The sequence below is a fragment of the Opisthocomus hoazin genome, chromosome 10, assembly GCF_030867145.1.
Source record: "Opisthocomus hoazin isolate bOpiHoa1 chromosome 10, bOpiHoa1.hap1, whole genome shotgun sequence".
NCBI classification, from domain to species: Eukaryota; Metazoa; Chordata; class Aves; order Opisthocomiformes; family Opisthocomidae; genus Opisthocomus; species Opisthocomus hoazin.
The window spans coordinates 16,350,996-16,371,896 of NC_134423.1; the positions used below are offsets into that span (position 1 = coordinate 16,350,996).

Below are 20,901 nucleotides of genomic sequence, written 5' to 3' on the forward strand. Positions count from 1 at the left end.
ACTATTAGCTGAATGGCATGTACTCCTGCGTGGTTAAATTATGAGTTAAACTCGTATTTTATTCCCAGTGTGATCTCTTTCTACACATGAATGGCCCCAGCCTTAGATTAGTGACATTTCAAAGATTCCCTTTTCAGTAGCAGGAAAAGATTGTAGCTGGAGTGCTGCTGATGCTTAAGCTAATGATACGCCGTGGGGATTTCTGTTGAAGCCCTGAGCCCACAGCATAGTCAGATGAACTATTTAGGAGTACCAGAAGGAGCTCTAATATCAACCAGCACACATCACAGAACCAGGCTAGAGAGCCATCACTAAGCAGTGGAACTGGCAGAGCTGAGGGGGACAGCAGACTTTTGATCCAGCTCTGCTGCTGGCAGAATGATTCAGCTGCCTGCCACGCTGCCAGGCAGCTGGGCACACGGCCGAGCCCTCGCAGCCTTGCCTGCAGGAGACTCTGCAGACGTATTCTGAAAACCAAGAGTTGTTCTGAAGTGTGATCTTTCACTCAAAACCAGCTCAAAGAGGATATCCTGAGAGTACTGACTCAAAAGTAACTTGAACTGTGAAGAAAGCCTTAAATGAAGATGGCCCATGCTGTTTTCCTGGTGTTTCTTTCTGTTATTTTAAGCATTTAGAACCTGAAAGAGTACATTTGAACAAAATGCCTCCCACTTGGATCACTATATTTAAGGTTCCATCAGTGTTTGAATCATAAATCCCATCATTGCTCCTCAGCTATAAAAACTTTGCTGCATGCTGAGACTTGGTTTATAGTGGTGGTTTTTAATAATGTTTGGAGCAAATGGCTCCCAAAACATTAGTTATTATTGGACTGCCTCCCCCATCACTAGAAAGAAGATTCTGATTTCAGCGGGTTGGTCCCTCTCTATGGTCCCACGTGCAGCTGGGGAAGGGTGGGGCAGGAGACATCCTGCAGGGCTTCTCCCAGCTGGGAGAGTTTTCTGGACACTGTTTTAAAAGCTCTACAGCAAAGTGCATTAACACTGTTTTTCAGCAGAGTTGTGCAGTACTTCGCATAAAATGATGGGTGGGCTTGAAATGCTTCATAGAGCTTCACCAGTTTTTGTCATTTTGCAGTATTTTGTAAACACTTACAGAAAAAGTGTTGAACACAAAAGCAAGGCAGCTTCTATTACAAACCCCTTCTACTATAGGGGAGTAAAGAAAAAGGACTTCGCAATATATTCTGAGATGCTGGGAAAATTAGTCAGAGGATGAGACCAGAAACTATATCATGCTGTTTGGCTTGGTGTGGTTCTTTCCAGTCCCAGCTACTTCAGGTTACTTGCTGTTCAGATAGTACTGGCCAAGGAGCGCAGCTGATGAAGAGTTTGGTTTCGTTTGTGCAGTGGGACCTGGGTGGGAGGCTACTCCGGTCTACTGGATTCGTAACTGCAGTCATGATCTGCGAGCGCAGGTGGCCAATTGCTACTGGACTGCTTATCACGTTATTTTATGGCAATGGAGTTAATGAAGGGGAGGTAGCTGACATCAGTAAGACTTGAATGGTTCTTCATTTGTTTTTGAAGGTAGAGGTAACAATTTCTGGGATTTTTTGAAGGGAATTTCGCTGTCTCCATTCTTCCAGTTCCCATCTCTGGTTTTGTCTGTCTTTTCAATTTAAACAGTCTATCGGACTGATCACCTTTGGAAACACAGTGTCAGATTCTCACATTATCCTTCCCTTATCTTGTATTCAACAGAACATGTAACAGAAGAGATGAAAATTTGGCAATGCTTTGTAAAGGGCATTAGCTTTGACGTTACAAACTTTGTGCTGAATTTCAAAGGGATGCCAGCACATCTAGTATCCACACTAGAAAAGCGATGCAGCAAAAAAGCACGGGGGAAAAGTAAAATAAGCCTGCATGCCTATAGACTGGCATGCAGGCAGTGACGTGCAGCACCTAGCAGGAAACACATTCTTCCCAGAAGATTTGCATAAAGTGATGTCCTGACTAAAATCTATTAGCTGTAATTCTTGCACTTCAAATCCAGATTCTTTATTTTTACATGGTTGAATCTCACCTCAATTACAGAAAAAGTAATGTCTACTTTGAACTGGACTCCAATTACTGTAAACCTTAATAAAAGAGTTTGTAAAAACATTTTAAGACATCCTTTGTTACAGCAATAATGATAGGTTCCTGACTGTACCTTGCAGCAAGACTGAAGTGAATTGTAGTCTGAACTTCACAATGGGCTGACAGCCAGCGAGAGACACGTTAAGGCACTCCCTGTGTAGATTTTCACTTTTGTTTGCTTGGCTGTCATCCTACTGAAACCAGCAGGTTAATCAGTTCATTATAAAAAAATACAGATTTTCACTGTTTCACTGCATTTTTCTTGAGACCACTTCAAACTTAAACACACATTTATATTTGGTGTTCTGAATTTTGCCCTATCAGTGAGATTTTTTTGTATAAAAACAGAGCTCTGACATCTATGACTCAATCTTGTAGTGGTACAGCCTACTGCTGGCAAGCAACACTCCTTCAAAATTACAGCAACTGTTGCAAACTGTTTAAACAGAGTTTAAGATTACCACGCAGCCCAGTCTGCATGGTGTGCCAACTCTGCATGACCTGGCCTTGGGCTTGTGCTTGCCTTAGGCCAGCTCCCTTTGCATCAGCTGCTAATGTGCCCTGATTCTGTTGGTGCCAAAAACCTCCCAAAAGTTGGTCTTCATTATTTTATACTCAGCCACTCCATGCTGCTAGTGACCTCAGTGAAAGCTGAAGGCATTTAGGACATCACCCGTTCTTCTCTCCCACATTCCACTTCAAAGCCAGATTCAGCCCTGAGGCACCTGCACTGCTAGGATGGTATCTGATTCTGTGCCTTTCTCGCCTTCCAACTCAGACTCTCTGGCTCTTTCAGACCTTTAGGGGTAAGGTATTGCAGCTGTGCTCGGGATTTAGCCAAATATCTCCTGTAACATTAAGGTGAGTTTTGCAGTTAAATCTCTGAAATCCAGCCTGAAAATGTCTTCCTTATTTTGTCTGCTGCTTGATCTTTGATTTAATTTCTTCTAGCTTTTTATTTTATCAAAGAATTACAATCTTATGGCAAAACAAAATGTGAGTAACTGAGTGAAATCTGAAAATAAAACTTCTTTTCTGTTGAGCTCTTAGGTTTATTAGATTTGTGATGGATGGCATACGAATTGGTCTTCCTACTCTCTATGTGCTGAAGGTCTTTGAAACAGAGAACTGCTCTGTAGAATTCCTCCTGACTGGGGAAAGCGGAGTTTTGTAGCTGGAGATAACACAGACTGGCACAGATTGCTGCCACTATCCATCTTTATTTTTTAAGAATGCTGCCTTTGGACTGTAATTTCAAAGAGGACCAAGGCAATAAATGGCTATTCTGGGACTAACTGAAATATTTAGTTATACGGGAAATAGACCGAGTTTCCCCATAGGGAGACCCCCCTCCTTACTCTCCCTCTGGCCCCTGCTGTCATTTGTGATACAGTGAATAAAGTTTATTGAAGTCCCCTAAATCTCTGGCCAGGAGCAATGCAGGGGAAATCTTTGGCATATTCCCAGCACAACCTGCTGTCCTAAGCACTTGCCATAATCTTTAAGGACAGAGTGGCAGTTCCAATCCCAGATGCTGTGACAGTTCCTCCTGTTTCCTATGTGAATTAAAAAATCAGCCTCTTTACACCAGGTGAATGGTGCAGCAGAGCTGAACAAGAACCTACACTAGAATGTGCAGTTGAAGAGTATTTGTGAAAGAGTTGAATCGTCCATGCAAAGTATTCGGGCTAATGACTGTTGTATATATTAGCTCAATTTTCTAACCAAGTTTATAAACATTTGCAGGGGAGGGCCACTGTTAATCCAGTGAAGTTTCCTGCATGAGACAGGTGGGATTAAGGTCTGACTCTACACTCTCATTCTATTTATTTATTGTTCTTGTTTTGTTTTAGAATCATAACCTACACTCGGTGATTCCTCTGTCTGACCATATTTACTAGAACTATTTCTCTATTTCTTCTACAAATCAAGGAGTGGGCCACACTTACTAGAAACAATGCTGGATAAACCACACATTCTATCTCAAGCTACCTGTCTTCAGGAGATAGTGCTCCGTGACTGCCAGGACCACATCTTACTATTGCTTCAGTTCTGTGCAGCTTCTCACCTTTAAAATACGACCTATCTTCATGAACGTTTACTTAATCAGAGTGTAATGTTGGAAGTTCAAGATATGGAAGATTTATTTCAAAGCAATATCTACTTATGTCATCTTCTGCTTCCAGGCTGGCCTATGTAAATAAGTGTAATGCCATTTTCTTTATTACCTGGGCTGTGGAGTAGAACAGTGCCAGCAGTGCTTAAAGCTAGCCAGCTGTGCTGTACTGGGTCTAACCTTTGGGTATTACTCTTATGGCAAATGATACTTAGTATTTGTAGAGCATTTTCCTGTCTTGACAGTTTGTAAGTGTGTCCCTTCCATCAGGAACATGTGAAATTGTTCAGACTACTTGTTATCTTTTGGGGGTTTTTTAACTGAATTATTATAAATGTGATTAAATTAGTAGAAAATCAACAAATTCTTTTTAAAAAATGACTTTGTAAATCTTCCTTCTAACCTACAAGCACATTATTTTCAGCAAATTAAACACAAGGAAAGTAGTGCCTAGCTACAAATAACAATGCAACAGTGCCAAATGAATACTTCACAGTACTGCTACGAAACTATTACACAGCATTACAGATTTCAGCGCTGCTATAAATATCCTTAGCAGTGCAGTCTTTGCACAGTTATACAGCTCAATGTGTAGCACCTTAGACTGCTACATCTGCTGACATTCATTCCAGATGTTTGCATGTAGTAACAAGGACAAGCGGAAGAGACAGGCTGAGGAACAGAGCAGAAACAATGCGGAGTGTTACCACAAATGGAAATAAGGATCTGCTGTTGGGTGCAGAGGGGTGCTGGGACAGGGTGTGCAGAAGCCAAGCTTTAGCCATGGTCATGCCCTGGTTTCGTGGAGTGGAAACTGCAGCAGGATGGCCTGCGAGTCACTGGGCAACACTGGTGAGAAACGGCATCCAGCAGCTGGGAGGACAAGAATGGCAGAGGAGGAAAGAAAATCTCCTGGTATGAGTGGTGGAAAGATGTCCTAAGCACTACACTAGCTGCAGTTCTGGTCATGAGCTTACCCACAGTTACAATTCAGACTTAGTGACTGTAGAGCTTGACCTATGTGTAAGTCTAAAAAAAAAAGGGGATTTTCAGGTATGCATTCTGCATTGGTATTGAAGCCTGGAGTTCACCTGTCTCATGCCCTTTTCAGGTGCACAAGAAGGAGAGAAACAAAAGAGTGAGGAAGTAAACTTGAATACAACAGACGTGGATGCTTAGCTAAAGTTCTGTGACAGTTTTAAAGGTTTCCGGAGTTAAAATGCTGCTGGCGTAGTAGTAGGTGTTCATTTTTGGTCTTTTGAATATCTTAATTTTTTCTTTAAAATAAAAATTTTTAAAATGGCATTTGAATTTTACCTGGGTTAAGGTTGAGTTTGGAGTGTGAGATGACAAGTCCGACTGCTTGGCTTAACTTAATTCAGGTGGAATTCTGAGGGGGGGTTGTTTGTTTTGTTGGGTTTTTTTAAAATTGTGCTGTGTGTGCTCTATTTTGCAAGTCTGAAAAACTCCAGTGGTTTCTCCACACCAACTAATCTTACATGCTTTTGCAAGAAGCATGTGCTCTCTCCCCAGCTACTTAATCTTGCTTTAAAAGAAAGGTGGAGTTTGCTCAAAACGTACACAGGGTTTCCCAGATGGATGCAAATGTTACACAGCAGAAAAGCTGCTGGAGAGAGAGCACAGAAGAGCCGTCTTAACTCTGGGCAGAGCATCTGCACGAGGAGCCTCCTTAATGTGTTTCTGCTCCGTATGTACTCTGACAAGGCCTGACAGTCGTGCTTCCATTGACTGTAATGAGTCTTTGTCCTGGCAATGGGCTCGAGATGTATTTTCACTGAGCTGCACAGAAAAGAAGCAGAGATTATAAGTATGTGTAAGAGCCTCATGATGTATTGTTTCTGTTACCATGGGGACATAATTGTAATAGCCATCTTTTTTCTTTTTTTTTTAGTACATCATTGTTAACAAGAGATTGTATTTAGATTTGAACACAATTATCTTTGCAAAGACAAACAGGGATCAGGCGTATGAAACAAGCACAGTACATCCTAGCTAATAACATACTTCAGCACATCTTGTGTGAAAAAAATATTCTTTTGAAGAGCAAGAGGGGGAGGTTGCTTTTTTTTCAAGTTATCTTATGAATTACCATGACTAACTGTAGGTTTCCCTCAGTTCAATTATTAAATATAGCATAGAGCGTAAAGTGCAGTTACATTTATTGCAAGCATGCAAAGTAATAACTGTATTCTGTTGCTTTATTTACAAATAGTTCTTGGTTCCATTGTATTCCACGGCAGACTCCCACTGAGAGGACTGAACCCTGAACTAGCGTTAAATACTGGCTCTAGGTGCTGATTATCACTGCCAGCCTGACAGAGACAGGCATCCGAGCTCTGAACGCATGCTGGGATCTGGGAACTACCAATCATCCCACAGGCTAAGAGGGAATAATAGAGCCCCCGTAGCCCCACTCCTTAGACAGTGTTAAAACGAGGGAATCAAAGCTTTTGAACTTGATTTATTTGCCTAGAGGGTAGCTGCAAAACACAGAAGTTGAAAGGTCAGGTTGTTACACCCAGGTGTACCAGTAATGCCAGGACAGCATTATAGCAAAGGATTTTACTCTATTTTTATTCTTGCTAATCAACTTTAAGTCATATTTGACTTTTTATTAAGCCTTCCCCTCAAAATGTTCATAAATCATATGGAAATGCTGTTATAGCATATATGTTTAGCAAACTAAAGTGGAAGGAAAGCAGGTGATTTCTTCAAGGAGAGAAGAGAAAGTTACGGGAGAACAAGGAGCTGAACAGAAAGCTGCCTCCTCCTCTGCCTTTGTGTGATCAGAGCACACAGCTCCAGCACCAGCCTGCTGCTGGCATTCTTCTGTCCTATTTTTATGAATAACAGCAACAGAAGTTTCCACACCTGACCAGAGCGTGTGGTCCATGTTTTAGCATCAGTTCACATGCTGAAACTGCAGAACCACTGAGGAACACCAGAGCCACAGAGAGAGGCATCTGACTAGGACACAACCATGAGGAACAGCTCTGTCCACTACAAATGGACACAGTTAAAGCCAGCTTTGGAGGACCAGTTAGCAAAGTGCCATTACTCATCCCAAACAGTCTAACCATACTATCTTGTCTCCATCTTTCCCAGTATAGGCAAATTAAGCAAGAAGGACTGGTTCCAAAATTCCTGTGATATGTAACAAAATCCATTGTCCTCGGTGTATTGGGGTCTCTGTTCAGTCTAGGATACAGAACAGACATCGCCATGGCAATTAAAACATTCCCTGGAGAAGGGTACAGTACAAAATACATTGCTTATCCTGCTGAATGTCTCTGCAGCTCTTGACACAGAAATATTACAAAGACACCTTAATAACTCAGGAAGAGAGGATGAATCAGCATTACAGAAATTCTAATTATTCCTTACCCTACATCCTCTGAGGGACAGGTTTGAGCCCTTTTTTACAGCGTCTTCATTTTGAACTTTCCCTAAACATCCATATGGTCCCCACTTTAATGCCTGTAAAGAATCACTGACAAAGGTACTAAGAAACCGTGAACTTGGCTGAGAGGAATATATTGATGAAAATCAACCGTGTGTCTCTTGCTTCACAAAAGCAACAAGCGTCATGACTGAAATGTCAAAACACCCACACAGCCCTTCAGGCTGCTGTTTTCTGCAACACAAAAGAGCAAACTCACTCCTATGAAAAGAACATTTCTGTCTGGTGGGGTCAGAGATGGAATGAGCACTCCAAAATCCATAAAAATGTTTATTTGAATTTCTTGAGCTGCTTCTTTCTTCTGAAATACTTAACCGACACAACAGTGTAGATATTGAGAGTAATTATGGGGATGCCAACCACAGAAATATGTTAATACTCAAGGCTGAGTAAAAGAAAACAAGCCAACAGAACTCCAAAGTGTAGTGCTGTGTAATTAAACATGTGCGTGGGCCCACCAACTCTGCACATGTTATCGATCGTCTTACCTTCAGGCTACTCCATTATGAGGATCATAAAGCAATATGGAGATGGGATTACAGGCCATGCAAATATGGCTTCACATCACTACCAGAGGACTTTGGAGATGAACTGCATAAATACCATATTCTTATATTGCCGCCAATGAGCAGCAACATGGCTTCACGCCATGCTCTTAGCGCTTCCCGGTATCTGTTGTTGAAGCCAGTGTTAACAGCCTTTCCTTTTTACAGATCCAATTCTAGTTTCAGATAACAGGCATGAACATGCAAGCATAAATGAACGTTAAATCCAAATATAAGTTCACTTCAGGTTATTCTTGGAAATTGTTTTAATTTTGAACAAATTAAAATTTCAAAATAAATTAGTTAACATATTAAAAACAAATCATTTCAGTAGTTAAAATTCTAAGTGAATTTTAAAAGATTTCTTTTTCTATATAAGCGCTTGTACATAAATGCTCCCTGCTGCCAACCCATTGTAAGATCTTACTTTTTTTTTTTTTTTGCCTTTTTTGTAACTCAGAGATATATTTAGATTGGGAACAGTTGGATTGTTTAGTATTCTATTCAGAAAAACATGGTGAGGAGTTCAGGAGAAACTGAAGAATTCACATCTGTATCATCTAAATTTGAAGTAATTAACATTTGAATGTTTCTATGTTAATATGCTGTTCATAGATAGAAAAGTGTTTGCTTGCAATCCATTGACAATGCTTTGTTCAACCACCGTCAGCACTATTAGATTTGTAAATTACTGAAAACTTTTTCTAGAGTGTGCTTTTCTGAGAGAAAAGCAGGCCCTGTGTCTGCACAGGTCTGAGAATACAGCCCTAAAATGAAACAGAGAAGAGAAACAGAATGCCACCTACTCAGGATTGTTCAGGAGCCACAGCCCATCAGGACTACCATTTCCAAACATTAGACCACGACTGGTAATCTAATCTAGTCCCCAAGTTCTCTTGCCAGCATCTCTGAAATTGCTGCAGCACCTTTCCTGCCAACTTGCAGACCCACACAGATCACATCACAGGAGCGGTGACGGTTAGGTGTGGGTTGCGTTTCCCCAGATCGTTCATCCAGCCCACAGCATCTTCCCACAGCACTTGCAGAAGTCTTCTCAGGAAAGAAATGGGTCCAGCAGGGACAGCCACCGGCATGTGACCTCCCTCCTCAGTGCGCGTTGACACTGCAGTCAGAGGCACATCAAATCCAAGAAGAACCAAGTCAGCTCCCATCTTTATGCAACAGTAAAACAGGCTTTCCCAAGAAGCACCAGGTTTACAGAGGATGTGATCAGTCTGCGTGTGCACCAAACCTGCCGCAGACGCACAGAGAGACTGGGCGATGTGCACAGAGTGCCTCAGCTCACGGCGCAGCTGGGACGGGACCTGCCAGTCCCCTCGGAGCCTGGGAACAGGGAAGCTGTTTAACAGGCAAAGAGGGTTTGATAATGCTCATCTAGTACTTTACTTGTACTTTATGGAGCCAGATCCTCAGACGATGAAGATCAGTGTAGCTCCACTATCCGAAGACAAGAGCATTGCTCAAGAAAAATACAGGGCTTTCAAACATTTCACACAAATTTCCACAGACTGTAAAAAGCTGAACCATATTGGTTAAAACAAAGGATATGGACTTGTGTGTTAAGAAGTGACATTATGTGTTGTCTAGTAGTTTAATATGACAGAAATATTGTCATTTTAACTGTATATAGTCTTTTAAAAAAAGAAAACAATTCCGAATATTGCCGGGAGGTTATTCATTTCAATCCCCAGACTTCTGTGAATTAAAAGCTTTGTATAAGAACAAGTATTAGCCACACCTGACTCCCAGAAATCACGCCTTGTGCTGTAATTTTGTTTTATTAGCTGATTACAGAGGACTAGTAGTAATTACTAGATGATGTGACTTAGCAAATTCTCTTGTTCTAGTAAGAGGTCCTGTTTAAAATGTGAAAACTTTATGTTCTGGTCCCTGTGCTCTACAGCAATCCATCACAACAGAATCTCTTTTCTAGGCCCTTAATCATACTTTTCACAGTAAGGATGCAAACCTGCTTCATCACAAGTGGCACACGAGTAGGTGTCTACTCACTTTTTAAGTTAATGGGGCTTCCATACCAATGTACTTAGAAAACAAAGAAATGAAGTACAGAGCTTTTAAGATTTGTGCCGATTATTCATATCGCAAAGGATGAGAAAAATGTTAGAGAAATTGCTTTGCTTTGCTCAAAAAACAAACAAACAGAAAAACCCAAACTGATTTGTATTTCAATTCCAAAGACCTTTCCTATGGAACCAGAAAGCAGAACAGAAGTTCTGATTTTCACATACAATGAACATCTCTAATGTCCTCCAGTTAACTATTATCAGGTTTTTTATAGCCATTAGTCAGTCCTTTCTTGCTTCGTGCAAACTGCCTTAAATTAGTGTAAATTCATTGCTTCTCATTCCATCCTACAGAATACAGACTGCATTTAAAACATCTTTCCAGATCTAACACTGTTTGAGAAGACCAGGCAAAAGAAAGACGCAAAAGGAAAAAAACAGTCAAAAAAAGCCAGCAAATACTTAAAAGCACAGGAAAAATGGACAAATCTCACAGAAATAAGGTTGCAGTTTCTCTTAGTATATCAGTATCTCACCGCAATAGGGTGGGGAGACATGTTGTCTGCTTGTTTCCATAGATCAATTATCAGAATATTTTAGACTGTTATTTTAAAAGATCTGTTCTTCATATTTTATGGGGAAGCAGAATACTCTTTTTTCTGTTGTAATTCAGTAACTGTTACAGTTTTCTAAACTCTTAGGAATATATCATGCTAGAACAGAAATGGCTGCAACATGAAAGTGCAAATCGTTTCTCCGTTTAGCATGGAGGGAACAAAGATCAAGCAGCAAAGTGAGAGGAAAATAAAGCTTGGAGAGACTTTTTCTAATGTACAGAAACGAATGCTAAAAATTAAAAGAATAATGCAGATTTGATGAGCTTCTGCCACAACCATTGTTTGCAAAGAGGCTGCTGAGGTTTGATAAACAGCTTAGGAATTTCTTTAGCACCATTTCTCAACGAGCCCCTTGATTTGGTTGTTTTATTCGTCTTTCCAGATTTAAATTTCTTTTTTCTTTTTTTTTTTGGCAGGGAAGATGTTTGTTTTATAGTCTGTTTCTTTACAGAAGCTGTTCTGCTTCCTTGAATGACAGCATAATTTTCTTTTTAAAATTTCATGACATTTCACATTGCTGTCTTGCCCGGTGGGTCCAGGGTATTTGACTGCAAATACCGAGTTGCAGATTCTTATGCAGAGGCTTTATTAAGCACTGTCAGTAAGTCATTGAAGTCAACTGTATCACACTGTGTAAAATGAAACAAGGACGAAAGCCCTTGAATATATAAATGTAAGTCATACAAGTAACCAAGGGCAATGTAGGATGAGCAAACTTTGACCAAGTTCGGATAAACATAAAAAAGTTTCATGCTTTCATTTTTCCTTTGGTCTGCACAAGTGAGTTGAACAGCCTAAAGGAACAGGATTTCTCTTGTGATTCTGCTGCTGCTCATTACATACAAACAACTATTCAGCACTTTTCCATCCCCTACCTAGGAATTAAAAAAAGAAACTGGAGCAACTGGAAAATAAGTGAAAACTGTTGTATAGTAAATGATTTAATTACCTACTAAATGTCTGGAGGAACCATGAAAGATTCCTGACTAAATGGTATTATGCAACATAAGTAAAAACTTGAATATTCAGGTAGATAAATAACTAAATTCAACTTTCTTAAATAAATTATTAAATGTTGATTATTCTTGTAGTAAAAAAAAAAAAAATTATGATCAGAGTTGACCAAAATGGACACATTCATACCCGCCACAATGTTTGTCACCATAAGTCTTGCTACGGAAGTCACAGGCTAAGATAGTATTGATCCAGCATCCTCCCAAGTTTAGCAGCTTGGCTCAGATAGAGATGGAACTAGCTTGTTTTTTTGCTAAATATGTGACAGATTTTAAGTGAAGAACAACGGGTAGAGGTTTCTGAGCAGTTTAAGCTAATCTAAATCTGAAGTAAATACAGGTCATCTAGAAGAACAACTACTAAGAAAATTGATAGAGCTAAAAGGGCTAGGAACATGAGGCCAGAAGATAGTGGGATCAGCAGAGTGCTGAGATCAGCTTAGGACACTCACAGAATGCCCCGCGTTCCACAGAGGAAGTTGGTATAAATTCTAGATTCAAACCAGAAAGCCCTAGAACACAGTAATGTTTTCAACAGTTGCATAGTAAAATTGCTGAAATTCCTCAGAAAAAACTAAGAAGACATATTAATGAAAATTTATATCAGAAAGCCATTGGTCTGATTCCAATGCAGTAATTCTTCTAGTTTTAACTTTTGCATTTTTATACTAAAGTTTTATTTAACAGTCTTGTACGCTTCAACCATTATTATGATATGAACAATTCTGATGTTAAAAGAACCTAGTCTCTAGTCTATCAAAATATAATTAGTTTGTAAATGCTCTGGAACAAAGATAATCTCTTCAGCTGTGTTTACATATCGTCTAGTACAGGGAGAGTCTGGACTGTGACTACAATCATAGTTGATGGAATGATAAAAAGAATACAAATACCTGCCCTCCTACAGAGGCAGTACTGACCTGTCTTTAGTTCTAGTTAAGAAAGCACTTAGGCATCAAATTAAACTCATTCAATCCAACCAAAGCCTCCAGCGGATGGATTATTTCCAGTTCATCCAAATATTTCTTAAAACATAGTACTCTAAATTTCACATAATTTAGGCTTTGGAAAAAACATGCATCAGATTAGGTCAAACCAGTCCTTTTACTCTACTTTTACAACAAGACAATGTTAAATTCTAGTTTTGCCGTCAGTATTCTCTGAACCCCTCCTGCACTTACGTCATCTGCAAATTTAGTAAAAACATTACTTACTCTATCTGCCAGATGAAATGAAATGAAATTAAAACACTGACTCAGTACAGGTTCCTGGGGAATCTCACCACATAACTATATCTCACCATTTTGACAGTGAACTATTGACAACTGCTCTAGGATTTTCTAACCAGTTCTGCCACGTGGGTTTACCAAGGCCTTATTCTCTAGTTTTCTGCTAAGAATTTTATTCAGAAAGGCTTTATTAAAGCCAAAATACGTACCTTGCTCCAAATAGTCAAGAAACCTGATATACTTCACCAAAAGTATCTTTATGCCATGTACCCAATTTTGTTGAAGAAGGAAAGGTGCCTCAAGTTTCTAGCAGTGTTTTTTAGTGTTGTTCCCAAGTTTGGAACACGGGAAGTTCTGCTTAGATGTTAGGAAAACAAGTCTACCATGATGACAGTTGAATACTGAAACAGGTTGCCCAGGGAAGTTGTGGAATCTCTCTCCGTGAAGTGTTCAGTACTTGACTGGACACAGTCCTGAGTAACGTGATCTATTTAGACATATCTGGAGCAGGGGGGTGGACTAGATGACCTCTGGAAGCCCCTTCCAAACTAAAATAAGACTGTAGGATTATTCTGTTCATTTAGTTAGCAGTAAAAATTTAGTTTGAACTATGGCCGTATATCTCAATGTATTCCAGTTCTTCATTCATGTCCATGTCTCTAAGCAGTAATTTGCAGTGTAAACGTATGATCATTTTGCATTAATTTCTAAGGTTTCATCTTCTGACTTCTGGGGATGGAATTCCCTCAGATACGTTTCTCTTAATTGTGTTAACTTTCAGTAGATGCAAATATGTCTATTGTAAAAATGTCAGGCTAGGCACAAAATTCATACCTTCGTGATCGCTATATTTTTTTCTCTACGCCATTCCCTGTTCTGCATGAGATGCAGCAGAGTAGGAGCAGCACCGCTGCTGTGTCTATTCCAAGCGTTCGCTCTAAACCAATAGGCAGCAGCTGAATAGTGTCCTCTGATGCTATTATTGGGATGGATGTTACAAGAGAAAATAACACTGTTATAAGGCGTTTGCCTCCACATAGCATTTAAAATGTTGGCTGTAATTCTATCCAGTGTGGAAATTATATAATATCAGCATATTTCAAGAATCTGTTTCTCAAAAATGCATCTTCTGGAAGTTTTTCCTGAGCATCAGTTAGGTTCATACTCCATGCCAACACTGAAACACTAGACAGGCAGAGGCCAAAGACGAGCTTTTTGTACAGGTAGTGGGGCTTCCATGAGGTGACATGTCAGAAAAAATAAGTAACTTCTCTACATCATGTTTGTTATTTTTCTGACATTGTACTGAAGCTATGACCTCGACCAGCCATGACCGTCCATTAACCCCTCTTCCTCTCCTGCCACTAAGGTATGCAGACACCCTTAGTATTTGTCTTTTAAGATTTTCCTTCTGTGCTTATTCTTACATTTTGTTTAGTTTTCTTAGATCAGATATTTCCAAACATTCTCTGATTCAGATCCAGACAGATGCTTATTATCAGGCTATTCGTTCAATATACATTGCTTTCCTGAAAGGAGTTTTGAAACAAGATTTCAGCAAATCAGAGAGGAAGTGGGTTGTTCTTTATTTCTTTTGTCAAATTGCTTGGCATTTTTCATTTCAAGCAAATTGAAACAAAAAACTATAAAAAGCAAGAGAAACCTCTTATTCCATCTTCTGATATTTTAATAACTCAAATGTCCTTAAAGAGCACTTCTGGCCAGTTGGCTGTCTCCATTTTGTTGTCGCTTCAGGATGGTTTAATTGCAAGATTGTTTGCAAAGGTTTAAGAGCAGTAACTTTTCTATTAGGGAATACAGGCATAAAGCAAACTGAAAGATACCTAGGATCTCTCTCTTGAAAGTTCTTATTAACTTATCACAGAAGCTTTTTTTAAGTCCACTCCTTTCAAACCTTCCTCTTTTCATTTTGGCCCCCATCCTCTTCCACCTAAATTGCACCTCTCTTCCAAACTCTTTGCTGTCTCTCAGGTCTACCATGCATTCCCACTTCTCTAAGCACTCTCCCAGTTTCCTAGCTCTCCTCTTCATTCATGTGTCCCCAGACTGCATTTTTCTCATGCTGCTGCTGTCTTCCCGCCCCATTTAGCAACACCTTGTACAATTCACTATGCCAGCTTGCATTCGCATTAGACAGTTTATTAGCTCTATCTTCTAGTGAACTGCCCTAAGTTGGAGCAATAGGCACTTACAGGGCCCTCATTACGTAGTCCTGATACTAGCATGCATATTAATATGCAATACCAATAAAAAGAAAGACATATCTGCAAGCATAGGGTAGAAATAACTGCTAGTTTTGGAAGGAAAGGGTTAAACTGAAAATGTAAGGTAGGAAACATCCACTGCCTTTGGAAAAGGTTTCATATACAGTGTCCCCTTTCCTATCAGCAAAGTCAGAGTGGAATGGAAGAGACTTCAAGCAAGGAATAGCAGCAGCGAGGACCCAGCCTGGCTCAATCTGTTTTGGCAGGGATTTGGCGGATCTGCTCTGGACAGGGCTAACTCCCAGTACAGCCTGTATCGGCTGAGAAGCCATTAAAGTGAATATATAAACTACAGGAAAGTATGATGGTGACATGTTTTGTTTCTAGCTTGTTAAACAAGTAATTGTTATTGCAAGTTGCTGTCATTCCCACTAGCATTTGCTTCTTGTTGACAATGAAGAAAACTCATTTGGTTTATAGTGTGAAGCTTAATTTACTTCATGGTTGGTTTCTTTCTTTGCCTGTCAATCCCAGATGTCTGAGAAAGAAATGCAGTCAGTTTTATAGCAAGCAGAATGAGCTGTAACTAAACGGCCAGTACAAAAACTATGGCTTCTTACTGATTATGAAGGGATTTTTTTGAAAGGCCCATAAGATCAAAACTCCTTTTTGAATCATATTAGCCAAGACTGCCAGTCATCAACTATACCCCGATCGGCTAGTGATCTGTGGATACTTGCCCTTCAGTTTATATAGTTTTTAATCAAACTTGACAACTCCAGGAGAAATGAACTCTGTGAAGTTGACTGCCTGCTGGCCATAAGCCATTTGTATCTCCAACAGCCAACTGTTCATACAGGAGTCAAGTACGTGGTTATAGCCATGACAGGAGTGTGGGGAAGAGAGAGCCCCACAATTAACTCATAGATATGCAAAGGAAACCTTTATAGTATAGATGCAATTTAAGTAGGAAAAAAGTCCTGTGGGCATCCAGTTTATTCTATTCAGAAAATGTTTTTGATGGCGTAAGGAAGGCTTCTGTAAGCTGTGTCATCACTAGGAGGGTTTGGCCATACAACAAACCTTTCCCAGGGTGGTTAATACTTAAAGGAACATTACCTTAACATATTAAGGCCAAATGTGTCTATACAGAATGACATCAGAAGTGCAGTTTCTGAAAGCTGGGGAAAAAATTGGTCTTTTCACAGCCCTGTTTTATTTTGGATCAAAGTGCTTTTTCAAGCTCTCCTGTTCTGAAATAAGTCTGAAATTAATTGTATGTAGTGTAGTGCTAACAGTAACAAAACCAACCAAACAACAAAAGACCCACAGCATCATGGTTTTTATCCTGGTTGTCAAAATAAACCAAGCACTGAACACACAGTTGTACAAGAGAGTTGTACATAAGTCCTTTGAAGGGGACTGTACTGTCCTATAGCAAAGCTAAAGTTGCTCCAGTAGCTGTGAGAAGGCACATGCTGCAGCAGAAGGTCATTTCCCAAAAGGCAGCTACAGAAGAAGGCCTTGTAAACTAAGTCCATGGCTGGGAAGGGGTTTTATTGAAGCCTGGTTTAATATTCAGTTGAAGCACCGTGTACTGTGCTGAGTTCTGCAGAGATACATTAAAATGTGGGGTTTTGTTCAGGTGCTCTGTTCAAACAGGCCTTGAACAGACTGGCTAAGCTTTCCTGAACATACTGGCCTATCACTACCAAAGATAAAAATCTAACTAAAACCAAAGGTATACAGGATGGGTAGCTACAACTGAAGGCTCCACCAAGCAGGAGCTGCTTGCAGAAGGCACTAAGGGGCCTGATGTGCTGGAAAGAGGAGCTAGACCAAAGCTCCCCCACACAGATGATATGGGGCCAAGACAATCAAGTGGTTATTTCTGCCCTGTTCTCTACATTCCCTGCTGCGCATGGCAAGGTTTGAGCCAGTGAGAATAGCTGCAGCAGTAACCCAGATGGGGACCTTCAGGCGTTCAGACCTTTGAAGCACCGTCTGTCCCATGCTGCCCTTTGTTACCTTCATTTCAGCTTTCTCTTACCTTCCTCCGACCTGCCCTGTCCTCATGACTCCCACTGCCCTTCGAATGCCTTTTTCTTTGTGTTACCTTGACACATTCTAAAGGAATACAATTAGAAGATGAATCATGAAATTAATATATCCCTTATTAACAGAGTATCATTTATTCCTTTTGTGTTATTCCTCACTTTTACGCTCTTTCGGTTGTCTCTGATTGCCCAAAGGCATTCTTGCTTACTTGTCTATTTGCAGACTGACTCTGTGCCAGGAGTCACCTACTACTTCTGTCTGCAGAGCGTTCAGCACGAGGAGATTCCCTTTTTTCAAAATCTCAAAGCCCACCCATAATAAACATCATTAACAACAACAGCATGCCCACACACCATTAGTGGGATGTTAGTGTCACCTGTTATATCAGCCCACTGGTACAGGCGTTCACCTCACACCAAAGTTTTGGTCTAAGACCTGGCCGTCCTCTCCTAGCTGCCAGGCGCCCGTGCAGTACAGCCACAGTCCGCACTGAGTTCAGTCTGCCGGCACCTTTTGAAATCGTTGCACTCTGCACAACACATGTGCTTCCCTCACCATCACTCAAAGAATACAGGACTCTATATAGCTTCTGTTCTGCTCGTTGGTATCAGGTACATTAAAACTCAGCTGCCGTAGACAAGGATAGAACTGACATATTTTGCTTGTTGGCTTTAGTGGCACTGACACTGAAACAGCTCACTGACTACGACTGCCTACTCTCACTTTAGCAAACAGTAAATATCACACTGGAAATACATGTCCTAGTTTTCACCTTAGGTCTAATAAATCTAAAACTTGCAAAAATGTGCACAGAAACTCTGAGGATTTAAACCCGCAGAGTTGCCTGTGTGTGAGGACCTTCAAAGACTAAATGAACAGTGTCTGGATTTTAGCAATCAGCAGCTTGTAAGAGAACAGAAAGTAAGCCACTTGTCAAGAACAATTGCATTTTTCTTTCTTTTTAAAAATTTTGTTGTGCCTCGAACTTTACACATTTGATGGAAAGATAATGGCATTTTGAGGTTAACTACTAGTTTTAAGTATTTAACATAGCTAGCTGAATTCAGTAAAAATGAATATGGTAAACCCACTTACATGTAGAGTTTGATCCCTGTGCCGCTGTGACAGTGAGGCTTAAATTACCCATATTTGAACCCAAAAGATCCTACAGTGCATTTTACAAGCCTGCCAGGCACTGCACAGAAGTATCTGTTGATATACCAAACTGTGGTTGCAAATAGAGCAGCTAAAATTTAACCATATAGAATGTAGCAATCTTGTCTAAATAAGATAAGAAATAATATAACTTGCATTTTGGCCAGGACACTCCCTTCCTCCCCCCACCCCCATGTCCAAAAATAGAAAGCTCTTTAGTGACCACCAGAAATCAAGAACTTTGGTTTTGCCTATCCCCACCACCCCCCCCCCCGACTACACTTCTTGTTGGTTCTAAGTACAGTTAAGGATTCAAAAGGCTAAGTACGCAGTTTGAGCTTCACTCAATTCATTTTCAGTGAAAATTTTTCAATGAAAAAATGTATTTCATATTGTTAAGAAGGTTGGGAAATATTGACAAGAGCTCCAAGAAGGAGGCAAACTTTTATAAAGTTTACTTCTTTGAAAAGGCAGACAAAATTTGGCATTGTGTCTTGAATTATCTGTGCTTGCAGTCTTCCTTTGCTATCACAAATCTCCGTTCTAGGAAGGAAAAATCCACCCTTTTAAAGCAACAGATTCCTAGAAGGTTACAGACTCACCACATCCATGATCTGCATGAGGCTGAGAGTGAAGTAGACAGTGAGTGGCTGGGAATCATTGGCAACCGGTCGCTCCAGAGGGTTGTAATTTTTCAGCAGCTCCTTGTAAAGCTTCCTTTGGAACTCTCCTTGCAGGGACTCTTCGGGGACAGGAATAAATAGATAAATAATTAGGATTCTACACCAGAAAGCAAAGCTAGGACATATGTTCTTTTCCTGTTGTCAGATATTATGTATCTATTCTTTTACCTGCTGCATTCCCAAGAAAATGCTACTGTAATTCATAGTTCATCAGCTGCTACAACAAAACGCATCACTCTTTCTGTTGATGCCAGCCTGTAAGCGGGATTCCCTCTTTGATCATTTCTTGGCTGGCCAGGAGTGATAAATTCTCGATGCTAACGACGCTTTGTCAACACACGCACCCTTTGGTCAGCAGCAAGAAGCGATGAAGAGGAAAGACACTACCCGTATTTTGACGTCTGTCCTGGCATAGCCATAGCCAGAAAAGCAGAACACGGATACGGCGCAGGGCATCGGCAAGACAACGGCAGAAAAATGGCCACAGGTTAGGCTGAATCCTGCGCTCAGACTGCTTCAGACCGAGAACTCTTCGGGGCAAGCACTCCCCGCTTTGCTCTCTCTGCTGTGCAGCTATGAATGAAGTGGGGGCACGGGGTTCCCGGCAGAGATGACAGGCACGGCATTAATATACGTGATAATATTCCGGGATTGCTGTCCCTTTGTACACCTCAAATCCAGGGAGGGTCTTTATTCTACCGTTTTTCTGTGGAGGGAGAGGGAGCAGGTCCACACGGATGGAGCAGAGCGGACGGGGACAGGGACAGCTTCAGACCGAAGGGAGATCTGGGCCAGCGTAGGAGCAGGTCCTCTGGACGCGAGCCCCCCGTCCCCGCTCCGGGCGGGCTTCCCTCGGGTGTTCAGTCCCGAACATCCCCCACCAGAAGCCCCGTCTCTGCCCTGAAGCCAGCCACCCTGCGAGCCCCTGGACGGAGCTTCCTCCCCCACCGCCGTGCTCGTCCATCTCCCACCTCCCCTCCCGGCAGCTCCCGGCGCCGGCGAGCCCGCAGAGCGGCCCGGGGCAGAGCGGCCCGGGACAGGGCACGGCCCCTGCCACCGCGGCGCCGAGGGGGCTGAGGGGGCCGAGGGGGCCGGGGCCCGCCGCAGCGCGCCGCGGGAGGATCCGGAACCGCCGCCCGCGCTGCCCGCAGCCGGCGGCCACTCACCGCGCACAAGCCCCGCCGCCGCCAGCAGCCACAGCGCCAGCTCCCGCAGGCCCATCCCGGGAGACCCAGAGAGCGGGCCGGCACCAGCGGCTTCTCCCGCCGCCGACCCCGCTGGCCCCGGGCGGGCGCCGAGCCGCGGATCCGGGCCGCCGGGACCCGCTCGGGCCCCTCCTGCCAGTGCTCCGCAGCTCGCCCTACGGCGGCGCCGGCTCGGGCGGAGCGCGGTACGCCGACGGCCCGCCTCCGCGCCCTGCCCCTCCGCCGGGCGGGTCTGCCTCCCTTCCTCAGAGCAGGGGCGGGCTGTCCCCGCAGCCGGAGCGGTGCGGAGCGGCGCGCCGGGCCAGGCGGCCCCGGCATTATAGAGACGAGAGCGGGGGCAGCCCCCTCCCCGCCCCTGCCGGGCAGCCGCACCCCGCCCGCGGCCCCCCCGTCCCCGGCTGCCCGCTGGCGCCCTCCCGCAGCG

At 42.2% G+C, this 20,901-nt stretch overlaps 1 protein-coding gene across 1 annotated transcript in view; it reads right to left on the reverse strand.

Moving 5' to 3' along the window:
* The window catches only part of CHRNA7 (cholinergic receptor nicotinic alpha 7 subunit), a 43,905-nt gene extending 23,267 nt beyond the window's left edge, over positions 1-20,638 (reverse strand). The window contains exons 1-2 of the mRNA XM_075432048.1: positions 20,439-20,638; positions 19,192-19,331 (exon numbers count right to left, since the gene is read on the reverse strand). Coding sequence (XP_075288163.1) covers positions 19,192-19,331; positions 20,439-20,493 — 195 coding nt within the window. The 5' untranslated portion in view covers positions 20,494-20,638. The remainder of the gene's footprint in view (positions 1-19,191; positions 19,332-20,438) is intronic.
* Between the last annotated feature and the right edge of the window lie 263 nt (positions 20,639-20,901).